The following is a 21,346-nucleotide window of genomic DNA, read 5'->3' on the forward strand; positions in this document are numbered from 1 at the left end:
AAGAAACAAGGAGAATATACAGTATAACAGATAATAATAAATGTTATGATGAAAAATAAGATAACAAAGGAGGTGAGGAAATGTTCTAAATGAAAAAAAAAAAAGAAAAAAAAAAAGACATTAGAACAGAGACCTGAATGGAATGGGCTATCTGGGGAAAGAAAATTCCAGGCAGAGTTAGACAAGCTGCAAAGGCCTGGGGGCAACACAATAGTGTGCTCCACAGGACTTTACCAAGTGAGAAAAAACCACTGGAGTTCTGAGGAGTGATGAGGTCTACTTTACATCTAAACGGATTATATACTGATTGTTGTATTCACAATAGCCTGGGGAAGCAGTTACAAAGCCACTGCAAAAATTTAGGGGGAGATGGTGGCTTGGACTAGTCAGATTTCAGATATATTTTGTAAAGTGTTGACAGGATTAAAGCCGATGCCAGACCAAAAGGGTAAGAAGACACAAGAGACACAAAAACGAGTTAAGCAGTAGAAAGAGGCCAGGATTGCAGGAACACTAGAACGTGGGAGAGTTGCTAAAAGGACCCAACAGGAGGCCTAAATTGCTAATTTAAATGATTGGCTATATGATACATTAAGGTCCTGGTGCTTACAGGAACATGTTAAATCAAGAAAAGAAAGGAAATTTCAAAAGGTAGAAACATTAAAAAAAAAAAAATCCAAAAATAAGATACATAGTCAGAGCCAGGGGAGAAGGCTCCAAGAACATTAACCCTTGGGAATCCATAATAATATTATGAAGGGGATTGAACTTTCCACAAGATCTAGGACAAGGGTTCAGGCCAATCTTATCTTGATCTGAAGGAGGAGGATGGGCTCAAGATGTTATGTGGGTTCCACTTATACCTAGATATGCACTCCTTTCTTGCAAGACCCTCTCTTAGCAATGTTTATTCCCAGTACCTAATACAATATCAGTACACAGTGAGGTCAGTGTCACTGAATGAGGAATTTATAGGAACTGTGATTATTTATCTCTTAGGGAATTCTGGTATCTCAAACACATTAGACAATATACAACTGAGTTCTCTGCACAGTATCAGATGTATGAAAAGGCAAAGTTGTTGAAATGAGATTCATATGCTTTAAAAACACATACACAGAGGTATGAAAGCTGGATTTTTTTTTTATTATTTTTTTTATTTTTTATTTTTTTTATTTAAAAAAAATTTTTTTTTTCAACGTTTATTTATTTTTGGGACAGAGAGAGACAGAGCATGAACGGGGGAGGGGCAGAGAGAGAGGGAGACACAGAATCGGAAACAGGCTCCAGGCTCCGAGCCATCGGCCCAGAGCCCGACGCGGGGCTCGAACTCACGGACCGCGAGATCGTGACCTGGCTGAAGTCGGGACGCTTAACCGACTGCGCCACCCAGGCACCCCTGGATTTTTTTCTTAATTAACAAACTTGACTAGTAACCTTGTTGTATCTAAAGTCAAGACATCTTTACACAGAGGTGAGATTATGGCATTAGGTTGGGTTAAGACCGTTTCCAAAAATAACCTCAAACCTGTTCAAATGCTTCTTATATTTCACTGAAGCCTCAGCATTTGGCACTAAAAACATAGAAGACATGGCCCTGACCTAGCCAATTTTAAGCGTGAGAATTACTGTCTTAACTCTATCAAAGAGGAGCCTTAACACTATAAAAGTAGGACATTAACTTTTAAGCAGTCTCTGCATGCAATGGGGCTACTTTGGGGAATATCTAGTCCCGAAATGCACCACAGAAAACAGAACTCATCTCTTGAATATAGTTTAGAGTTATCCACCTAGAAGTCAAATTACTTCTAGCAAAACAACAATTTTGTTTTGAGGATAGCTATCCCAAGTTGATGTACCAAACAGCAATTGGCTAACAGGTTCTACCCTAGAATCACCACAGGAAAAGACTTGTGTCCATGTTTGCTAAAGCAGGAGCACGTGCCAACAGGCCACCTGAAACCTGAGCCAAATGATTAAAAGTAGAAAAGGACTAGCTGACCTTGGTCATCACTTAATCAAATAAGAAATAGTATCGTCCTCCTCTATACCCCCCTATCACTTGGAATTTGGGCTTATTATATTATTTAAGAGTCTACTGTGTATTACCATTTATAGGTTTTTTTTCTCTTGTAATTTTCTGGAGGGCAGATATTTTTTAAGACTCTCTAAAAACTCTTATTTCTTCTTTAAAATGGAGAAATCCCTATGAAATTCCCTACTTCCTTTAGAAATAAAAAACCCCTTGTATGAATTTTATATCTATTATCTCATTTGAGCTCATAACCACCACAAAAGCTACTCTTACTTCATGAATGAAAAAGCTGAAGTTAGAAAAGTTACATGACCAGATTACGAAGAACATATACAGAATGAAGGTGCAGTCAAAATTAGAATTTCCTGAGTCCTAATGGAGCTACATTTTAGCCTCTCAATAACCATAAATCGGGATTCAAGGTGGGGTGGATGGTGTGGAACAGGCTAACTGCTATCTGTGGTACTTTTACTTCAAAGAATGATGACATCACTAAATCACCCCCTAAATACTATGGTGACTCTTTCTGCATTCATGACACCTATTAGAGGTAATCTTGTCCTAGTTTTGCCACCTGCTAGCTAAGACGAGACCTCCATTTTTGTGTTTCAAAGTACAACTGGATATCAAAAATGAGAGTCATGATTTAACAAAGAGCTCTCAGATCAGCACGATGTCCAATAACTTCCTCAGTGAATTTCCAACCCCTGGAAGTGTTTAAACAAAGTCACTTACCAATAGGGTGGCTATGTAATTTATCATCCAATCTGAGACACCTGAGAGCAAAAGGGGGCACTATTAGTAATTAATCTGGGATAATAGGTACAAACAGGGACTGTCATAGAAAATGAAGATGCATGATGTAAGGACTTTTTTTTTTTTTTCAACGTTTTATTTTTATTTTTGGGACAGAGAGAGACAGAGCATGAACGGGCGAGGGGCAGAGAGAGAGGAAGACACAGAATCGGAAACAGGCTCCAGGCTCTGAGCCATCAGCCCAGAGCCCGACGCGGGGCTCGAACTCATGGACCGCGAGATCGTGACCCGGCTGAAGTCGGACGCTTAACCGACTGCGCCACCCAGGCGCCCCTAGGACTTTTTATGAATAGACAGATTTCAAAGTATCTGACAGGGGTTGAATTCTATGAATAAGATTCTTCCTTATTATGATCCTTTAAATTAAAAAAAAAATTTGATGTTTATTTATTGTTGAGAGAAAGAGAGACAGAGCATGAGTAGGGGAGGGGCAGAGAGAGACGGAGAAACAGAATCTGAAGCAGGCAAGCTCCAAGCTCTGAATTGTCAGCACAGAGCCCGATGTGGGGCTCGAACCCATGAACCATGAGATCATGACCTGAGCCAAAGTCAGAGGCTAAACCGACTGAGCCACCCAGGTGCCCCTTTATTATGATTCTTTAAATCTGCCCTACTATCTAATACCATTTTCAATGCATTCTCAAAACTGAGTTGAGTTGAATAGATTCTAGCTGCCCCTTACAAATGCGTACTAACAACCCAATTAGATTAATGATAGTATGGAAATTTTTAGAACACTCTTCGTTATTACTCATGTTTATTTATCTTATGCTAACCCACCTAGCTCAATAATGAATTCAGGAATGAAGTAATGATCTCTATTCCTATGTGCATGAAATGGAGTAGATGAGGTACATAAAACAAATAAACCTAATCTCAAAGTTGAGAATGCTGACTGAATTAGGCTATAGAAAACATTTAGAAGAAAGTAACACAGAATTAAGATTTTAAGCCAATAAAACCTTAGATTAGATTAGTATTAAACTGACAAAAGTTCTTACATCAAATGATTAAAAAAAACAGATAAAAAATTTTTGAAATTCACCACTTTAGGCTAAACTCTACTTGGTCATTTACCTTGGATGTTACATTCAGAACTAATCATAATTACCTTCATAAAAACTGCGATTTAATAACATATCTATTAAACACATACACACACCCCTGATTTTAAAAAAAATGAAGTACTATAAATATATCTCATCGCAATTGGGGCGATGCAAATATGGACAAAAGATAAAATTTTATGGACACAAAAGTGAGAAATCATTAACTTAAAGGTAGGTTAATAAGATAGCATGTGCAATATGATACCATATTGCCATATTGGGGGAAAAAACAAAAGAAGGGCCTATATAGGTAATGTATACATTTGTGTGTGTCTGTGTATATGTATGAATAAAAGGTTATATACTATAATGTTAATATACGTAAACTGCCTGTTTAATAATGACATGATGTTTTAATTTTTTTAGCTTATCTGCATTTTCCTACTTTATAGTGTCCAACTATTGCATTAGTCATAAAAAATCAAAAAGAAAATTAACAAGAGTCATTGTTATAAGGTGTAGACGCCCAGAAAGTAAAGAGAGGAGAGTAGCTCCCCTAGGAATGAACTCAGAGGACATTTGTGAGTATTCTGTCACCTTTTTCCAACCAGGACAGCAATCAACCAGTAGAGGCTTATGCACTCCCTGGCTCAGAGCTGTGGAGGGCAATATTGGAGCCCAGATTACAGGATTCTTCAGTCTCACCAATAAAAACTCAAAAAGTGCTGTTCTACTTAAATAATTTAAGTTAAAATTCCAACTTTTATTTTAAGCATCCACAATTGAATAAGTATCTACACTAAAATTTAAGCATTCTTAGAGTTCAACATGATTTGTGCCATGGAATAGATTTTCAGCAGTGTGTTTTTGAAATCTATTTGCCTATTATATATATACTATACATTTGTCATTATTTTACACTTTTCAATAAATGTAAATGTGATATGAAATTTTGAAACTCTTCTGAGATCCATACTGTTGTATTACTGATTTTTTTTAAACAAAATTGACCCACATTAATGCAGTTATTATCTTGTCATTTTTCATAGTCTACTTTTTCCAACAGGTGGCACTGTAGTCCATGTCAACTGTTGCTGAGCTAGTTCTCTGACCCAACTAGTGCCCGTCAAAGCTGCGGGGCTTACTCTCAACTCTGCTATAAACTGGTGCTGCTGGATAGGCAAATTAGGTCACAAATCATGTGCAACATGTCTCTGGGTCATTTTATAGGCAAAGGCCAAAGAGATGAGGCAACTTGCTGGAGGTTACATAGCAAGTTACAGAATCAACTATAGGGCCCAGGATTTCTAACTTCAAGTTCTACGCTTTCTTTATTTGTGTTTTCATTTATGGCATTCTCAGATTTGCTCAAATCAAAACAAATTTCTATTTATGGTAGGAGCATAAAAGAAAGCAATATCTTCTTTATAAATGGTGTTGATTCTCTTTTGAAGAAGAGACACTGTGCTAGTCTAGCTGTACAATGCTCTCTCCACAGGCTAAAAAAGAGGATTGATGTCAATCTTTTACCAAATCTCCCAAATGAAAACTGTTTTTAAAGTGTCCCAGAGAAAGAGAATAGAGAAAAAAGGAACAAACACTTAATGAGGAATAATTACATCCTAGGCAGACACCTGACTATAAGGTAAGGACCTGGAGTGATATGCAAACATACTCACATATTTCCTTATTCTCTGTAGTGTCTATAGCAGTTTAGCCCATAAACTCATTTTCATTAAAAATTAACTTTCCCGGGGCGCCTGGGTGGCGCAGTCGGTTGAGCGTCCGACTTCAGCCAGGTCACGATCTCGCGGTCCGTGAGTTCGAGCCCCGCGTCGGGCTCTGGGCTGATGGCTCAGAGCCTGGAGCCTGTTTCCGATTCTGTGTCTCCCTCTCTCTCTGCCCCTCCCCCGTTCATGCTCTGTCTCTCTGTCCCAAAAATAAATAAACGTTGAAAAAAAAAAAAATTAAAAAAAAAAAATTAACTTTCCCAAGTACATGTAGACACCACTACTTGTGCTGTTGCATAGTGTAGCATTTTCTGAGGAGGGCAGACCCTGGGTATCTTGTCCCTAACAGCAGTGTCCTTTAATGCTTACTTTTAATAAGGCACAGAGCTGCTCTCTCTGGTGAAGAAGGCTGTTTACTCTGCCCGCATGCATGTGCACGTGTGCGTGTGCACACACACACACACACACACACACACACACACTCATACATGTTTATGGGTATATATATATGCGCGCGCGCGCGCACACACACACACACACACACACACACAATAAACATTTTAATTTCACCTTCCTTTAATCTAATCATCCATGACAGAATGCACAGAAATGCCCAAGGGTTTTCAGTCTGGCACCGCAGGTAGCCTCAAAGTAAGCAAAGGACCGCAAAGACAAGATGGCAGACAAAGGGTGACTTTTGGTCTTTAAAGAGGCATTATCAGTAAGCTCCAGTACCAAAAGATTGGTAAGCCAGTGCAAGGTTACCAACCTAATTCAGGGCAAGTTTTTAGTTTCCCCCTGAGCACAAAGTCTATTACCACCTCCAACCTTATTGTGTTCCCTAATCTGAATAAGCTCTTTGGTGAAAAATCAATGTACAAATAAGGGCATTCTTCTGAAGATAATGCTATGTGTTCACATTCCTGCAAATGGAACATTCTGAGCATATCTCTGTATGAGTTGTATAAGGAGACAAAGGGAAACTTTCTAAAAATCTTCCCCAAGACGACATTTTGAGGAAAAGAAAATATATATGTATATATATCTAAAAAGTTAAATGAAGTATATAAGTTTTCTAAATATTTATTCCAGTCTAATACTGATATTATTCTTCAAAGGAAATGCATATTTGATAGATAATACTATCAAAATAAATATCATGCACAAGGAATATTTAGATAAATTAAGAAAATATCGTCTCAAAAAGTTTTATTAGAGACTGTTCACAGTGACATATGGAATTCTGATTTTCTAAGAAAACATTATGTATATATACTTATTTAAAATTATTCTTCCTGGGGCGCCTGGGTGGCGCAGTCGGTTAAGCGTCCGACTTCAGCCAGGTCACGATCTCGCGGTCCGTGAGTTCGAGCCCCGCGTCAGGCTCTGGGCTGATGGCTCAGAGCCTGGAGCCTGTTTCCGATTCTGTGTCTCCCTCTCTCTCTGACCCTCCCCCATTCATGCTCTGTCTCTCTCTGTCCCAAAAATAAATAAACGTTGAAAAAAAAATTAAAAAAAATAAAATTATTCTTCCTTAATCTTCCACCAAATTCCTGAATTATTTTGTTGAAACTTTCCTTATTCTATTTATAGTAACAAAGCCAGGAAGAAATTTAAGTTGTCCATGTCATGGGTCTTCATTTTAGGTAGCTAACATTTATCTGCACATTTTTTTGTTACAGTTAAACACTGTTTTGTTTTTTAACCATGGGCCAATGGTAGCTGCAACATTCAAGATACTCCAAATTACACTCTTAAGATATCCCAAATTGTAGCTTAAGATATCTACAATCACTAAGATATCCAGAATCACACCACCACTTTTAATCACAAACACTTAATATTAAAAAATTAGTCACTGCACCTATAACCTGAGTCATTCCTGAATGATAAAACTATTAGGAACAAAGTCCCTGAATCAAAATGTCTGATGAAAACACTGGTATGAAACAAATTCTGCTTATAGGAAAGTTTTCAGCCCTAAACAAATTTTAAACAGCAATCAGTATTTGGGACACACCTTCCTTGTTCTTTATGTGGAGAAATTATCTTTATTTAAAAAATCCTAGGAAAGTAACTATGGACCGTTGAAACAAATGTCTCTTCAGAACATACCATTTAAGTTGCTACCTCCATGTACATAAAAGAGTTTAGGAAGACCATTTTCATTTTAATGTATTTATTAAATGCCTAGTATATTGCAAGAAACTGCTAAGCACCATGAAGTAATGATGCCTGCATGGGTTTTGTGGTTTATTCAAGAAGAGAAGACATGCATATTAATTATAGCATAGAAGGATATAGGATAACCATCAATGGTAATAAAGTGTCAGAAGAGTCTGGAAGGTAGAGGTAACAGTTCATTCTGGGAGGATTAGGGAGCCTTCATAAATAAAGGTGTTACTTGAGCTACAAGCCAAACGGAGAAAATGTGGGTGGTAAGGTACTCCAGATGAAAAAACATTCAAAAAGGTGTGGAGGTAGAAAAGTAGAGTATCTGTAGAACAAAGGAGTCATGCAGCTGAAGCTTAAGATATTCAAAGGGGAACAGGGAAGGAAAATCGTACCTAATTGTGGAGAAGAAGAAATAAGGTGCCCCAATCTTCAGACTTGGTAGTTTGGACTTCCTTAATTTGATATTGAATTGTTGTATCTGTGTTCGTTTATCAAAAATAGTGCCATAAAGAGAGGGGTGTTTTAGTCAGATGCATTTGAGGGTGAGAGGTAAGTGGAGAGAGCCCAGGATGAAGGAAAGCAATTCTCAATAGAAAATGGAGGACTCTACATGTGCCAGGCACTGACACCATTTCATTTAATCCTAACAACAACGGAGTTATCAAGCATTTTTATAGATAAGAAAACTGAGGCATTCCAACAATTGATGACCCAGAAACAAAACAGTAATTAATGGAAAATTACTCAGGTTTAGGGACCTAAGAAGCAAACATTGTGGAAGGTCAAAAGGGTGAAGAAAATCTAGGATCCTTTTAAGTACAAATGTAGTAGAAATGATTGGTGCAGAATCCAAGATAAATATGAAGAAAAATGCATCAACTTGCAGAAAAGTCATAAATTAGCCAAAATAAAAAGGATGAAGAACAAATCCAATGAAAAAATAGAAAGTATGTAAGCCACATTGTCAAAAAGATTGTGTCAAAGAGGGAACCCCCTAAGATCTCAGTAATGACCAGCTTCAAAGTGATGAAATTCAGGGGTGCCAGGGTGACTCAGTTAGTTAAATGTCCAACTCTTGATTTTGGCTCAGGTCATGATCTCATGGTACATTAATTTGAGCCCCACAGTGGGCTCTGTGCTGACAGTGCAGAGTCTGCTTGACAGTCTCTCTTTCTTTTTCTCTCTCTCTCTCTTAAAAATAAATAAACATTTAAAAATAAAAAGTGATGAGATCCTACTCTCTTGGTAGATAAAGAAAGTAGACTATGGATGTTAGTTTCCCAGAGTTAAGGAAACAGAAAAGTTATCTCAGAAAATATATAAAAATTCTAAAATAATTATGATGGGCGACAGGACAGAGGAAAACCATGATGCTAATGCTAAAGTCATTGAGGTTAAAAAAAAAAAAAGCCCAAAGAACTCAGAAAGCTGAGAGTAGAGAAGAAGGCGATATAAATGCATGACTGGAAGGACCAAGAAGAAATTTTGAGGAGTACTGGTGATGAAACCATTGTTACCTGTCAGTATCAGTGAAGAATTAGGAAAAATACTGACTTTTTAAAAAATTACTTTGACTTCAGGAAAAATAAAAGGAACTGTCTTCATTAGCCCTAGCCACATCCATTATTATTATTATTTTAAAACCAGGGTGTCAAGAACTGAAGATGATAGTCATGGCCTCTAACTTACAAGATGCCTTCCTTACTCAAAAGAAGCACAACCCAAGTGATTACCTGCATCTGAGCTAGAGGCCCAAGGACAATCACAGGGTCTCAAACTCCTAAACAGGATTCATGGTGGGATCTCCAAAACCACTTTCAATACAAAATAAATGGCAAACTGCAACTTACTTAAATTTAATGAGAATTTAATACACAGTATTATGTATGGTTTGCTAATGCTGAACTTTTCTACTTTCACATAGTTCTAGTAATTTGTGAAGTTACACATAAACTTGATGATAAATCTGAAGATTAAGGTTATCTTGAATGAGTTTCTTCCAGACAAAACCACACTGTAAGGATGCAACACCCTATAGGTTGCTTACTTATTCTTTTGTTCTACACACACACACACACACACACACACACACACACACACACACACATTTTCTCTCTCTCCCTCTCTCTCTCTCTCTCTCTCTTTCTCTATACAAAGGTCAAAACAGCTTAGATTTCTAAAACAGGACTCCTGATAACAAACGGGCAGTTGAAGGTGAAAGGTGGAACAAGACCAAGTATACGGTTCATGTAACTTTCCACTTCAAAATGAAATGGAAAATTACACTTGGCTTTATTCCATTTTTCCAACTTTTATGCAGGTATGAAAAGTATTAGTCTCCTAAATCATATTTTCACTTCTTGCTGGGTTAAAGTTTAATTTTATATTCCTATTAAACTTATCCACATTTTTAGTAAATTGATGAAATCAAAGAACTAAAAAAATCCTACAATTTTACAGTCAGATTTATCTGTTTTGATAAATAAGAGAGTATGACATTTTAAGAGTAGTTAGTAACCTCTGCAAAATCAGATTCAGAGAAGCAGCTTTAAAAGGAAGCAATAATTTGGAGAGAAAGGGAAAGAATTTCCTTATAGGTCATTGGCTTGCTTTGTAAGTTGAACTTATAAAATCAATATAACCAATGATTGTTCCTCAGGGAAAAATTTTTTTTTTTTAAAGAAAACTTATTAAATTAGTAATAAAAAATAGTTCTAAGTTTCAAGAGTCACTTGATGGGGGTTGTGGAACTCATAACATTGATACTAAAATATTATTAGGAAAAAATTTATCACCTTTTAGCATATTTTTAATAGATAACTAAATAGGGTGATGAGTGAAGTATTTTGTCAAAGAAAAAAATCAAGAAGTACATATAAAACAGAAGGTATCAACGACAGAAGAAGAAAGGGAACTCCTGCTTTCATTTGCTCCATCGTACCTGCCATGAACAGTAGTGGATTTGATAATATCTCCAGGTAGCACCACTGAGAGTTCAATGTCTTTATCTATCATGTTTTCTTTCTGTTCCATGATGCAAGCAGAGGAGTCTACAGTATCATCAACTGAAGAGGCATCAAGGTATTTGGTCTCAGCTGGAGGAAGTGGTGCCTTGGCTTTTGGTTTTCTCCTTAAATAAAAATAAAACGCAGTAATTAAATATATCCATTTTATTTTTAAGTTTATGTATTTTGAGAGACAGAGAAAACAAGCAGGGGAGGGACAGAGAGGGAGGGAGAGATAACCCCAAACAGGCTCCACACCATCAGTGCAGAGCCTGATGCGGGGCTGGAACTCACGAACCACAAGACCATGACCTGAGCCCAAATCAAGAGTCAAATGCTTAACTGACTGAGCCACCCAGACAACCCTAAATATATCTATTTTAGTAACTTTCTAATATGATCTAATTTAACAAAAACACAAAATGTGTGTGTACATGTTTTTCACATGTAGAAGAAACAAGCACCAAAATGTTAACTGTTTATTAGACACGATGGAATTAAGGATTTTTCTTTGCCTTAAAAAAAAATGTTTATTGTTGGGCGCCGGGGGGTTCAGTTGGTTGAGTGTCCAACTTCAGCTCAGGTCACGATCTCCCGGTTTGTGGGTTCCGGTCCAGAATCGGGCTCTGTGCTGAGCCTGGAGCTCAGAGCCTGGAGCCTGCTTCAGATTCTGTGTCTCCCTCTCTCTGCTCCTTCCCTGATCGCACTCTCTCTCTCTCTCTCTCTCTCTCTCTCTCTCTCTCTCTCTCAAAAATAAATAAACATTTTTAAAAAATTAAAAAAAAAGTTTACTGTTTATTTTTGAGAAACAGAGAGAGAGACAGAGACAGAGACAGGGAGAGGCAGAGAGACAGAACACAATCTGAAGCAGGCTGTCTCTCTCTCTCTCAAAAATCAATAAACATTTTTAAAAAATTAAAAAAAAAGTTTACTGTTTATTTTTGAGAAACAGAGAGAGAGAGAGAGACAGACACAGGGAGAGGCAGAGAGACAGAACACAATCTGAAGCAGGCTCTAGGCTCCTAGCTGTCAGCAGAGAGCCCCATGCGGGGCTCAAACTCACAAACCTTCAGATCATGACCTGCACTGAAGTCTGACACTTAACTGACTGAGCTACCCAGGTGCCCCCTTTTATGCTTTTTTTTTTTTAAATTGGTGCTCTCTTTTGTTTTCAACAACATGACTACATTAATTGGTAATAAAAAGAAACATGATAATAAATTCGATATTCACTTTCATTAAGTTCAATTAATGTATGTTTATTACAGCAAAGCAAAAGTGTAACATTTTCTTTAGATAAAGTATAAAAATCCTTGCTGTCCCAGGATGGAGATCAGTATCTCATTCCTATACCTCATCACAGCTCTTACCTACGTGCCTTTCACTCTATTTGTTTCCAACCTAGTGTGTTCTACCTCTCCAGATAACTCCTACCTACTCTTCAAAGTCTAGCTGAAACCACCCTATCCTAACTCCTCAAAGTACAGTCTCTCCCTATAGCATATACCACGGATTCCATAAATGTGACATTTTTCCCATTTCCCCCCTGGGTACCAGTTTCGTCTCTCTGCCTACGTTTATAACTCCCTGGAGGAAAGAAGCATGCTATTTTACCCACTGCACTTAGCAATGAACAACGAACTGTGATTGGTTATTTGATAAAATACATTTCTGCCTCAGTGAAAAATTCTACAAATAATTACTCTTGCAAATATGTTTCAGTGTCACTAGGGCAACCTCTTATAACCTATTTATAACAGAAATAGGTAGCAGACATGCTGAAAACATTCACATGGGCCAATTCAATGATTTGATGGGTTGAAAAAACATAAAAAGAAAGTAACTACAAATAATGACATACTTATTTTTAAGTACTACAAATTAAAACTTTTGAAAATGTGGTCTTTAATTGCTTTTGGAAGAATTACTACTGCTTTCCATTCAGAAAAAATATAAATTTTAATTTCTCCCTCTCCCCATTTCCCACACCAAGTAAAAACCAAATAAGAGAAAGGGCTTCTTTATAAGTAAATATGTAACATCCAGCCATTTAGTATTTTCAAAATTTAAAGTCTCAGACGCCAAGCACCTTTATGCATTTGACATCATGAAAAGCAGAAATTTCCTACACTGTACATTAATTTTCCAAAATAATAGGCATTCAATTTTTAAGAGTATAATTGTGGAGATATATTGTACCTGAGAAAATATTTCTTTTACAGTAGTGACAAGAATGAATTTTTAAAAGTGTTACAATATATATAAATAATATATATATATAGATTTATAAAATCTATATAAGAAAAATTTTACCCAATTTCAAAACATTGTTAATATGTAGAATTGACTACTCATGTGTTCAACCTACAACTGTCCTGTAAGAGACAATTATGTAGCCGATTCAGCTAAGCACTGGGGATATAAAGATGATAGGGCCCAATTCCTACTCCTAAAGAGTTCAAACCCCAAAAGGACCAATTAATACACACAAAATCATGACAAAGTTTGATGATTACTCTAATGTAGCTATACAAATGATACAGCTGAAGCTCATGGGAAGAGAAACTTTCCTAGGAACTCAGAAGTGTTTTACAGATAGGAAACATGAGTTAAGTTTAGGGGAATGAATAGAAACTACCGGGGTGGGGGTGGAGGGACATGAAGTAATTTACATTTCAGGCACAGGAAAGCAAATGGAACCATGAAAGAAACTGGTACTTTCACAGAATTGGATAGTTTGGTAAAAATCCACAGAAAAGTCAAAGGAGATGAGAAATCAGTAAATCAATTTTTAAATACTTTGACAAATAAGTAAATTCAGGGGATGCCTAGGTAGCTCAATTGGTTAAGTGTTGGACTTTTGATTCTAGCTCTGGTCATGATCTTAGTTAGGGTTCGTGGGATCAAGCCCCGCACTGGGCTCCATGCTGTTAGCAGATTCTCATTCATTCTCATTTTCTCTCTCAAAATAAATAATTAAACTTAAAAGAAAAAAAGAATTCAGTAAACCAGCTCAGTATAACATGAACATGCTAAAGTCAATAGCCTATATAAACAAATGCAAAAGTAGTCAGAAAGTATAATGAAAAAAAACTTTTATACCAGCAACAAAAACGAATCTTAGAAATTGTTATAATACATATAACAAGAATTTCGCAAAATCTGTATGAAAAAAATCTTAAACGCCAAATATTCAGTTTGGATCTCTCCCTTCAACTCCAGATTTGTAAATCTAACGCCTACTTGACATCTGGACTCAGATGACTAACTGGAATCTCCAACTTAATTTAACTTCCGAATCCTCTCTCCAGCTCCTCTAAACCAAATCTTTTTATCTCCAAGTCTCCCTATCTCTGTAAATCATAATTCTCCCAATTGCTTGAGCCAAAAAGTCCCCTCACACACATAGCTGCAATCCAATCCATCAACAATCAACGTCTGCCACTTCTATATGATAGACCTGGATTCCACCAGCAACCCTGTTCACCAAACACCTCTGATCAAGTCACTAGGTAGTCTCGGTGATCCCACCGTTGGCCCTTCACATTTTTCTCAACACAGCTGCTGGAGTGATCCTTTTAAGTTGTAAGATCACCACACTTCCTCTCATACTCTCCAATGGCTTCTGACTTCACCCAGAATAAGAGCTAGAGTCCTATAATTTGTCCTTCCTTACCTCTGGTCTAATTTCCTGTTCCTGTCCTTATGGCACTCCAATACTGTGACTCTTGCCCTTTTCTGGAACACACCTAGAACAATCCTTTTTTTTTTTTTTTTTTTTTTTTTTTTTTAAAATCTGTAAAAATCCTGACTCAAGATTCTCACAGGGTCTGCTTCTAACTTTTTAAGACAGTACCTCTATTTCTGTGCTTTATTTTTGCCATAGGGCTTATCAACAACTAATATACTTATTTTTTCATGTCTCCTTCTATTAAAGAGTAATTACTCCCATGACGATAGGGACTAGCCTCCACTGCCCTGTGTCACACATATTTGCAAATACATAGTATCTCTGGAACAATGCCTGCCACATAGCAGGCACTCATATTTATCGAATGAATGAATTCAATGAATATTTCCCACAAAAGAGGAGGCCCCTATGCATATAACTGGGAAGGAAAACTTCTTACCACCAAGGAAGGGAATGGATTTTTACATCCGAATAAACTGTGTTGGAGTTTTAGAAATTGATTATATTCTATTTTTGAGAAGATGAGTACTGGAAAATACACACTGGATTTATTAGCAAGAAATAACTGGGACACTTTGGGCCCTTAAAAGAGATTCATTAGGAAGGCTGAAGAGAAGCCCAAGTGCCACAGGCAGGGAGGTAAAGAAGCGGAACCATTGGGTCTGCAGCGGACATGGCTTTCAAGAGTGGAAGGACAGAGGTCTGAGACGCACCTCCTGTCGCTGCCATCATCCCCCCCGGGCCCCTGATTTCATTAGGGATGAAAGGAGGCACCTTCTCATCTCCAGAAGAGGCCCATCCCGGTCTCTATTTGAATGCCCTCCTCATCCTCTCTACCTTTACACATATTATTTATCCCTCAAGATCCAGAATGAGTCATAATTCCCTTGGACATCTTTCCACTGCACACCACAATGAACTCTGACGAACAGTTTTAATGTTCTGTGTATGTGTGACTTTTATTTCCTAAAGTACTTTGAAGTCTGTGATGAAAACTCATCTTAAATTACTAAAGATAAGCCTACTTACAAAGAAAAAGGGAAAGCAGAACAAAGCACTAGTTGAAATATTATTTACATAGAACTTCTTTTAAGAACATCTTAGTGTTCCCTGTTATTACTTTAAATAATAAAGCATTGGTCACCTCTGGTCCTGATAACTGGAAAGCATATTGGCAATCAGACCAAGATCTTGCCACAGCAAACTAGAAATCCAACTGGGATAATGCATTGTCTAGTTAAATAATGAATACAAAGCAAAAAAAAAAAAAAAAAAAAAGTGTCATAAAGTAGATGAGTAACATTCAAAATTCAGAGCAACGAGAGCATGATGAAACAAGCTCTGTGGGGGTGGGAAAGTTTACTTCAAAGAGAAGAGATATGTGACTCAGATCATGAAAGAAAAGTAGAATTTAGGTGGGCAGAACCTGCAGGATCATTACGTGTTGCTTCCCTATTGTGATTCATTTATATTAAATTCGGGAATGTGTCTATAAGTTAAAGTTTGCTTACCACACAATATAGTCTAGTGAGAAGAATACTGGGTAGAGGCCTGGATTTGGTCTAAATCCTAAGTAGTTTCAAGACTTTAACTTAGCCTTTTACTCACCAGCTAAATTTTAAAAATACCTTTTACCTACTTATATCTCTTCTAATATTCTCAATTTTTAAAAATTAATTGATTTATTTAGAGGGAGAAAGAGAGTAAGCGCGAGTGGGAGAGGGGCAGAGAGAGAATCCCAAACAGGCTCTGTGCTGTCATCACAGAGCCCAACATGGACTCAATCTCACAAACTGCGAGATCATGACCACAGCCAAAAGCAAGAGGGGAATGCTTAACCAACTGAGCCACCCAGGCACCCCCACCCTACAATGTTCTTAATTTTTTACTGAGATGCTCTGAAGCAGTAATAAAATTAAATGTTACCCAAAGCCAAAGGTATAGTGAAAATAATCAAAGTTTATGGCCTAACCCAGGTATAGGTAATTCTGGTAATGTAAAAAAAAAAAAAAAAAAAAAAAAAGAACACATCCATGTGTAATAACACTATAATTTATTGCTTAAGGATACTATTTTTGTTAATATTTAAAAATTACAGTAAATGCCATTGAAGTCCCCAACCCTTTTAAATGTATTTGTTAATGTTTGTTTGTTTTTGAGAGTGCATGCATGAACAGGGGAGGGACAGAGAGAGAATTCCAACCAGGCTCCACACTGACAGTCTGTCATGGGGCTCAAACCCACAAACCGTGAGATCGTGACCTCAGCCAAAATTAAGAGTTGGGAGTTGGAGGTTCAACTGATGGAGTCACCCAGGTGCCCCACCCCCATCCCTTTTAAATAGCAATGTTGGAGTCAGTTTTCCTACCCAGGGGATTTTTACATAAGCTCTTCTTCACCAGTCGCCTAATTTGACTACCAGTTTCCACTCCTTAGGAACTGCTACCCATAACCAAAAACAACAGCAAATAGGGGGAGATGGAGGGAGACTTACACTGAAAAGATACGGAAAACTCCTCTAGGTTGGGACAAAAATTCATTAATCAAGCCTAAAAGATAACAAGACACGACATCACACATGAATATGGTAAATTGAGTAGTATTATTTACATCTATACTCTCATTTATAATACATTTACATATGAATGCTTGCTTCTGTTTGAGGCACAAAATTTCTTTTTCTCCCCCAGCTTGAGGTATAATTGGTATACAAAAAAACTGCACATTATTAATGAATGCAATTTGCTAAGTTTGTACATATGCTTATACTCCCTCCCCAAAAAATATTGCTTTCTTCATTAAAATTACCTCAATATTATACTCCATTTTCATGATAAAATTAAGGTAAACTTTCACACATTGCCATAACATTTTAAAAATATCAAAATGCAGGGGCGCCTGGGTGGCGCAGTTGGTTAAGCGTCCGACTTCAGCCAGGTCACGATCTCGCGGTCCGTGAGTTGGAGCCCCGCGTCGGGCTCTGGGCTGATGGCTCAGAGCCTGGAGCCTGTTTCCGATTCTGTGTCTCCCTCTTTCTCTGCCCCTCCCCCGTTCATGCTCTGTCTCTGTCCCCAAAATAAATAAACGTTGAAAAAAAAAATTAAGAAAAAAATTTTTTAATGTTTATATTTATTTTTGAGACAGAGAGAGACAGAGCATGAGCAGGGGAAGAGCAGAATGAGAGAGAGAGAGGAAGACACAGGATCCAAAGCAGGCTCCAGGCTCTGAGCTGTCCACACAGAGCCCGACACGGGGCTCAAACTCTCAAACTGTGAGATCATGACCTGGGCCGAAGTCGGACGCTTAGCAGACCAACCCACCCAGGTGCCCTGATATAGTTACATCCTTAGTAAGTTACTCAAGTCCAATGCGATCTCATCTGTTTGCTATATTTATATAGTATTCCTATAGATTCATTCAGGAAAGTGTGTGTGTGTGTGTATGTGTGTGTGTATATATATATATATATATATATATATCATCTATATCTATATCTATCTATCCATATCTATCTATCTATATATATATTCACTCACTATATAAAAATACAGCCTCAAAAAAAAATACAGCCTCAATATCAAAGACAAAAATATAAAAGTGGAATAAGAAGTCTTAAAACAATAGGCTTTTTATGTATTACATCCTAATGCCAAAAAGAAATCAAACAGCCAACCTCTCTCCGTATAGCGGGCTACCAAAAATAAGATGCATAATGCTAAGTGTCAGGGAGGCAGCCCTTCCAAATAACTAGCAATGTTCAGGGGTCCCTAAACTACACATTTCAGCTAGAAAGTGCAGACCGATTCCTCAAAGCAATTTCTTAGTGTTTCTCTTTAGGTTTAATATGAGAAGATTGTATTAAACAGAAATCTCTTCTAATGGTGGGCATAACACTGTGCTACATGCTTGAGGGAATGCAATTAAGAGCAACAAAAGGTCGCTTTTACTTGATGAGCCTTATATGAAATTAGAGTGAGCAGGGCAAAGCAGGTTTAAAAGATAAGCACTAATGAGAGGCAACAAAGGGAGACCCAAAAAAATCACATGATTCTTAACAGACATTTCTCTTGTCAAGGTCACCAATCACCTATGTGTGTCCAAATCTCATAGACGATTACCTGAGTCATCTCAGTTACATTTGAGTGAGTTTCTAAATTCCAATAAGGACACACTTCACAGCTGTGCAGCAGCTGTGCTGGGAATCCTTTTCCCTCAGCTTCTCTGTGTGACAATACAATTTACTATGTTCTTCTTCCTTCACTGTCACTCCTCAGTCTCTATCCTCATCTCCCTGTCCCAGGCTCCTTCCCTGCCCTTTTCTCTTTCTGCAACTCTCCCTTCCAGGTGATTTCATCAAATTCCAAGGCTTTGACTACAAGTAGAAGACTCTCAAACTTACTTCCCCAACCCTGACTTGTTTCTTGAGCTCTGATTAAATGCTTAGTAATTGCATGGTCATCTCCATTTGGATGTCCAATAGGTATCTCATAACCCATACTCTTGATTCTCTTTTCCATCCCAATTCACATCCAACACCCCCCAACCCGTCCTGGTATTCCCCATGTCTGCAAATGGCACCACACTAAACACCCCATTAACTCAAGCAAAACTCTTAGGCATCTTTTGATTCCTCTCTGTCACTATCTCCTATTTCCAAGCTACTATCAAATCCTGTGGGTTCTTAACTCTAAAACACATCCTAAATCTGTGTACTTGTCATCAGCTTCTCTGTTATCACCCTGGTAATTAAAGCATCATCTCTTGGGGCACCTGGGTGGCTCAGACGGTTAAGCGTACAACTTCCATTCGGGTCATGGTCTCATGGTTTGTGAATTCAAGCCCCGCATTGGGCTCTGTGCTGACAGCTCAGAGCCTGGAGCCTACTTTGGATTCTCCCTCTCTCTCTGCCCCTCCCCTGCTCACACTCTGTCTATCTCTCTCTCTCAAAAATAAATAAACATTAAAAAAAATTTTTTTTTAAAAAGCATCATCCCTTGTTTAGACTGTTCCAATAGCCTCCTGATTGATCTCTTCTGTTTCTCCTCTTGTGCCTTAAAATCTGTTCTCTTCAGCAGTCAGGAGTGATCTTTTATTTTATTTTTTTTTATTTTTTTTTCAACGTTTATTTATTTTTGGGACAGAGAGAGAGCATGAACAGGGGAGGGGCAGAGAGAGAGAGGGAGACACAGAATCGGAAACAGGCTCCAGGCTCTGAGCCATCAGCCCAGAGCCTGACACGGGGCTCGAACTCACGGACCGCGAGATCGTGACCTGGCTGAAGTCGGATGCTTAACCGACTGCGCCACCCAGGCGCCCCAGGAGTGATCTTTTAAATATGTAAATCTGATCACTTTGTATCTATGAGCTCTCACTGGCCTCCCAATGCACTAAGAATAAAACCCAAATCCCTGTCTTTGGCTTACAAGGCCCTAGATGAGCCAACCTCGTGGATGTCAAGGTGTGATTTCAGAGAAGCAGCAGCTTCTAGGACCTTGTTATAAATGTACATTTTGGGGGCACCTGGATGGCTCAGTAGGTTAAGTGTCTGGCTCTTGATTTTGGCCCAGGTCCTGATCTCATGGTTGGTGAGATAGAACTCTGTGTCAGGCTCCACGCTGACAGTGTGGAATCTGCTTTGGATTCTCTCTCTCTCTCTGCCCCTCCACTACTCATGCTCTCTCTTTCAAAATAAATAAATAAACTTAAAACAAAAAAGAAATGCACGTTTTCAGGGCCTACCCGGGACTTACATAACTAGAAACACTGGAGGTAGAGCCCTACAATTTGCATTTGACAACTCCCAAGTGATTGTGATGCATGCTAAAGTCCAAGCAAGCACTGACTTAGCCTCTGCAAACCTCTGAGCTCCCATCCGGTGACTCTTGCAGCTCCCTGTGTAATTCACACTGGCATCCTTTCCCTCCTCAAATAGACCAAACCCTTTCACTTCTACCCAAAGTGCTTTTAACCATAGAACTTCAAGTTGCCTGCTCCGTGAGCTCATTCAGACTGCAGATCAACTATTTCCTCCTGATAGAGGTATTCTGTCACCACTCAAAAGAGGTGCAAAAGCTGATCCATACCCATCCATCTCCCCCTACTCTTCACACAACTCCATTTTGTCCTCATCACATTTATCACTATCTGAGATCACCCTGTTCATTCATGTATTCACTTATTATTTGATGGCAGCCTCTGGAATGAAAATTCTACAAGAACTGGGACCTGGCCTGTGTCATTCTCTGCTACCACCTCTAGAATGTTAAGTGCGACAAGACAGGGTAGGGTGGTCTATAAGTGTTTGCTGATTTAATCGAGGGAAGAAAGGATGGAAGGTTATATCAATTCCATGAATTCATAGGAGAATAAGAGCTTGGTGGGTTGCTGAGAATCAATTATTTTGTGACCAGTCACAAATATAAGAATTTCAAAGAGACCAACATAGATAAAAGTACTCAATCCCAGGGGCGCCTGGGTGGCGCAGTCGGTTGAGCGTCCGACTTCAGCCAGGTCACGATCTCACGGTCCGTGAGTTCGAGCCCCGTGTCAGGCTCTGTGCTGACTGCTCAGAGCCTGGAGCCTGTTTCCGATTCTGTGTCTCCCTCTCTCTCTGCCCCTCCCCCGTTCATGCTCTGTCTCTCTCTGTCCCAAAAATAAATAAACGTTGAAAAAAAATTAAAAAAAAAAAAAAAGTACTCAATCCTCAAAAAGATTTTAAATCTTCTATTGTGGGGGCAGGGGGAGGGCAGAATTAAGGATTAAGTTGGAACAGACTGTAGAGTAGAAAGAAATCTTCATTTTGCCCAGATGTTCAGTAACTTGCTGAGGGTCAGAACTCAGATGTC

The 21,346-nt window shown here is 38.3% G+C and overlaps 1 protein-coding gene across 14 annotated transcripts in view; it reads right to left on the minus strand.

The window, feature by feature from the left end:
* The window catches only part of COBLL1 (cordon-bleu WH2 repeat protein like 1), a 168,178-nt gene that overhangs the window by 56,756 nt on the left and 90,076 nt on the right, over positions 1-21,346 (minus strand). For 13 of the 14 annotated variants that reach the window (XM_040475224.1, XM_040475222.1, XM_040475230.1 and 10 more), the window contains one exon: positions 10,747-10,935. In XM_040475224.1, coding sequence (XP_040331158.1) covers positions 10,747-10,935 — 189 coding nt within the window. Of the gene's footprint in view, positions 1-2,770; positions 2,793-10,746; positions 10,936-21,346 lie in introns of those variants that run through there. The other variant, XM_040475232.1, reaches the window with a different exon arrangement.

The sequence above is a fragment of the Herpailurus yagouaroundi genome, unplaced genomic scaffold (assembly GCF_014898765.1).
Source record: "Herpailurus yagouaroundi ecotype Mexico unplaced genomic scaffold, PumYag 140, whole genome shotgun sequence".
Lineage (NCBI taxonomy): Eukaryota > Metazoa > Chordata > Mammalia > Carnivora > Felidae > Herpailurus > Herpailurus yagouaroundi.